Here is a 4343-nt window from a genome sequence, read left to right as displayed (position 1 = left end):
GCCTCTGTGGAGATGGGTGGGGGGATATATTTGGAAAAGGCTTGTTATTCGTTTGAATTAGTTTCATGTATAAAAACATGATCTATATCAATTATTTATATTTACTACATAGTTTGTGGTAACTTCCACTGTTGAAACATCTAACCATGGTCTAGGAGTCCATGAAGTGTCTCTTACTCCATTGAACATGGCTGAGCATGGTAATTCTGAATTACACTGTTAAACGTGGATTGAAAACAACAAAACTACAGAGAACAAGTTAAATGTCCTGAAAGAAATACGATAATGGACCTCACACAACATTCAAACAAGCATACTAACCTATTAGTAAAATGTAAATAAAGACTCACCCTGTGACATGAAACAACACAGATGTCAGATAAACTGAAATGGAACGCTTTCAGGATAAGGGAGCACATCCATTCAGATCATGATAGCTTTTTAAAAAAAGTCAGACACCACTAATTGGTAGTTGTATTCTTTGGAATCATCTTTAATTGTTACAGTGAATACATTATTAACAATCCCACACTATCCCACACTTGCTCATTTTCATATAGGCCTTGGCTTTGTCATGTCCCCAGGCTGAAACTCTCTTTACTCACCACCAGCTGTCGCCCTCATCCCAGTTCTTGATTTGTACCTCTCCTGACTCCCCATTCACTGAATATTAAATCATCATCCCTGTCTCTTTGAACAATTATCTAACCTGCGCCTCTTTCTCTTGCTAATCAACCTAGCATTTTGGATTTCCTAATACACTCTGCGTGTTTCTAGGTATTGATCTCACTCCACCCTTGTGTTCCTCATCCCTGGCAACTTCTCCATGACAGGCTTTCATTTATAAACAATGGCAAATGATGTAAATATTCAAAACATGCCATTTATATCTAGCACAAATAAACCAATCAAGAAGGTCAGTAATGCCGGAGCTACCTGTTCACACACTTTTTATACATAAAATGTAAATAACAGATATTTAAGACATACCTATAGGAAATAAATAGGATGTAATATGTTGGGGTTTTTAAGCAAAGGAAAAAAAAACATTGACACCACAGAATGTGAAAGAGTAGGTGCATAGGAATTATAAAATAATCATTTCTAAGGAATCCACAGGACCACAGTAAATCAATAAGATGTTTATTAGATAATGGTAATAAAATAATATAGGGGAAAAGGTGATTGAGATACAGAGGATCCCCAGACTCAGCGAAGGTTCTGAGCCCAGAGAAAAATAGGTGTGGACATTTACAGCAAAAAGTTAATATATGGGAATAATTTGTAATAGCCTTTGGTACAATTCCACCTGACCACTTGTGTGACCTTGTGAAGACTCTCAGACACAACAGAAAGGTTTGTTAGGAATGTAATCATGTTTACCTCAAGCCTTGAAAGTGGGGATGTATGGGAAAACGCATGATTTGAGTGTCTTTGTCTACTACAGACTTCTCAAGACACAGGAAAAAATGCAGATGCACACAGGTCATATATTAGCCTAAATTAACCAATTTGTAAAAGTGAAATATAGTTGCTGATCAATACTAGTAATTCTCACAGGACTTGGATTAGATTTGCAGGGCCATATTCATTTAATTTGCTTTTGTAAACTTAAAGAGCACTTCAAGGATCCAAGTGACTCTCAGTTCTTTCCTCAGTAGGCTTTAATGGTGCAGCAGTATGTTTTGTGAATATGGCCCATGGTCTCTCAGGTGTAATTGTGCTCTATAAAAAAGCCTTTCTGTGCTCCTGAGAATCTTCACATGCCTGATTTCTTTAAATTTGGAAATCTTCCTTCCAGTTAAAAAACAAAATACATCAAACTAAAGAGCTCTACAAAACCTCCTGTAATGTACATAGGATTAGAATTGACTTTTGCTTGAGTTTACTTCATGCCATAAACTGGTTTTGTGTGGGAACAGAAGAGAGATATTTTTACTATCATATCACTATGTTGTCTTCCAAAATATTTCCTGAACAGACATCACATATGAATTCCTTTTTGGCCATTACAGCTTAATTAAATGAACAACTAACATGATTACACTGGATAATCCTTTCATATATCAGCCTATTAATACATATTATTTCCAGGAGATCATTGTACAAGTCACATGCATGACAAAGTTGAACTGATAAAGCATTCTTCCACTTCCAGCCACTTCCAGTTTCAGTGATTTACTAAATTGCATAAATTGCTATTCTTCTGCAGACAAAATTGGGGAAAAAAATCCTTGGGAATAAATCTTATAACTGTCAACAAAGCACTTCCCAAACTTACAGCTACTGTGAATAGCGGAAAGAAAAAAAATAAAAGGTGTACAAAAAGTGTATGAATTTATAGTGGGACAAGGGAGCAAAGAGTTTCAATTAAATCAAGAGTTTGTAAACCGGGCCACCAGGTACACTCCTGTACACTCCCACAACTGCATTCTCCTGCTCTGGAAGACCTCTGGAAGGTTTTTTTCTCTTCCCCCACTTCCTCCTCCAGAATCCCCTAGGTGTAATACATTAGTTTTGCACCAATAGCTTTGCATCCCATCACAGAGAAAATCTCCTTTTCCTTGGGGAAATAGTTAAACTCATTGGCGATTGCGGTTGAGGTCCTGCATCTCACATCTGCACATGTTTATGTTCCAGGGAAGGAAGTGAATGTAGACATCCACCAGGTTATTAGCAATTAGGCTGGTGTGCCAAAATCCACCTACAACGATACACAACACGACACATCATGGACACAAGCACAGGCTTCAAAATCAGGTTCAGGTATGCAAATTCAAACACGTCATTATTCTATATAGTACATATTGTGTGTATACTATGTATAGTAATCATGATTATTAATTATAAAATGTTTTCTTTTCAGCCACCCTATAAAACCTAAACAAAACCTAGACAAAACAAGTATAACCATTCATTAACATTGTGTTTAACTAATACTATACACTTTTTCTGGTAGAGATAATGCATCAAACTGTATTTTTAGCAATGTGAGAGAAACTGGAACCACAAACAAGGAACTGCACCCATCCTTAAAGATCTGTGGAAAAACCCTGTAAGGAAGAAATGTTCACTCTCCTCTCTAAAATAATGTCAAATGCTTCTAATAACTAATTGCAAAGTAGGAATCTCTCAAATTGAAACAATATAAAAGTGTTAAAAACCAGGGATGGCAATACTGGCAAGACATCAGTTTCCAAAACCATGATATACCAACAAAACTGAACACATCTGAAATATAAAAGTGACAAATAAGAAGGGTGTAGGGTTAGAGTTCAGAGAAAAGTACAGGTATACATACTATTCTTGTTGTTGAACACGTTGAGGGTCAATGATGTCTCCAAGTCTCTGAGCTGAATGTCTGTTCTCTCTTTGCCTTCGTCCCAGAATCTCAGGGTCACCTCATTGATTTTCCCTCCACCTGCATTGCTATTAATAACAGACAGAAAGAGATGAGCAAAGGCTGAGGTTTGTATGACATAATAGGACAACCAAGCCTGGCTTAAAAGTATCAAGTGATGCTTTTCTGAAAAGCAGAGAACTGTTGAATGTGGGTCTCTCCAGGCTTTTAGTTTTAAAAGATGCTGCTTTCAATGTGCCTTTGACCAGATATTGACTGACATTAATTTTCACTGGAATAGAAACAGCTCTCTCAATGCTGCACATCACACTCCCTTGTTTCATCTACCAAGAAACCCTTGGAGAGAAAGTCCTATGTTAAAGTGTCTTCCTTCCATTAAAAACACTTAACAAAACACAGGACTCTGAATGATGAGAAAAGCTCAAAGCATGGCAATATGTTTTGGAGTACAACTTACAGATGACAAAGCTTACCTCCTTACTTACCTCAGAAAGATGAAAATAGTCTGGCGATAAGAGACACCATCCAGATGTTCATAATAATCCAAGAATGCCTTTATGCTGTCATTAAGTCCAGGATGCATTTTATCCATTTAATCAAATATAAACATAGATCAAGGGCAACTGGTCACATTCCCTTGAATCCACTGCTGAAGCTGTGCCTGCAAAGACAATAAAGCCCATGACTAAAAGGCCCAAATGGCTAAGTCTTACATGGAGGGAGGATAAATAAAAATACCATACACAATAACTTCAGAAATAATATATGTTCTAGGTAAAGTAATTACTTTGCCCAAATTACCTTATAGGTTTGAACTTCACCGGGATGAGGAAAGCGAGCAGTGGCCACAAACTGGGGCACAAAGCTGCTCTTCATCCCATTCCTATATATGTTTTTAACAATTAGATGGCTAATAAAGTTCTTGCCTGTCCCTGTCCACCCATGGAGAGAAAGGACGAGTGGCTTCTTAGGGTTTTTATTT

The 4343-nt window shown here is 37.2% G+C and overlaps 1 protein-coding gene across 1 annotated transcript; it reads right to left on the bottom strand.

The window, feature by feature from the left end:
* Positions 1-1154: 1154 nt before the first annotated feature.
* LOC136758240 (torsin-1A-like) lies at positions 1155-4017 on the bottom strand. The gene is made up of 3 exons (XM_066712501.1): positions 3847-4017; positions 3302-3429; positions 1155-2704 (listed from the first exon to the last, which is right to left on the bottom strand). The coding sequence occupies exons 1-3, from the start codon at positions 3951-3953 to the stop codon at positions 2583-2585; spliced, it is 357 nt and encodes a 118-aa protein (XP_066568598.1). The 5' UTR covers positions 3954-4017; the 3' UTR covers positions 1155-2582.
* Between the last annotated feature and the right edge of the window lie 326 nt (positions 4018-4343).

This window comes from Amia ocellicauda, chromosome 9, assembly GCF_036373705.1.
Source record: "Amia ocellicauda isolate fAmiCal2 chromosome 9, fAmiCal2.hap1, whole genome shotgun sequence".
Taxonomy (NCBI): domain Eukaryota; kingdom Metazoa; phylum Chordata; class Actinopteri; order Amiiformes; family Amiidae; genus Amia; species Amia ocellicauda.
Note: the sequence above shows the minus strand (reverse complement) of the source record. Positions and strands in the feature narration are given on the sequence as shown.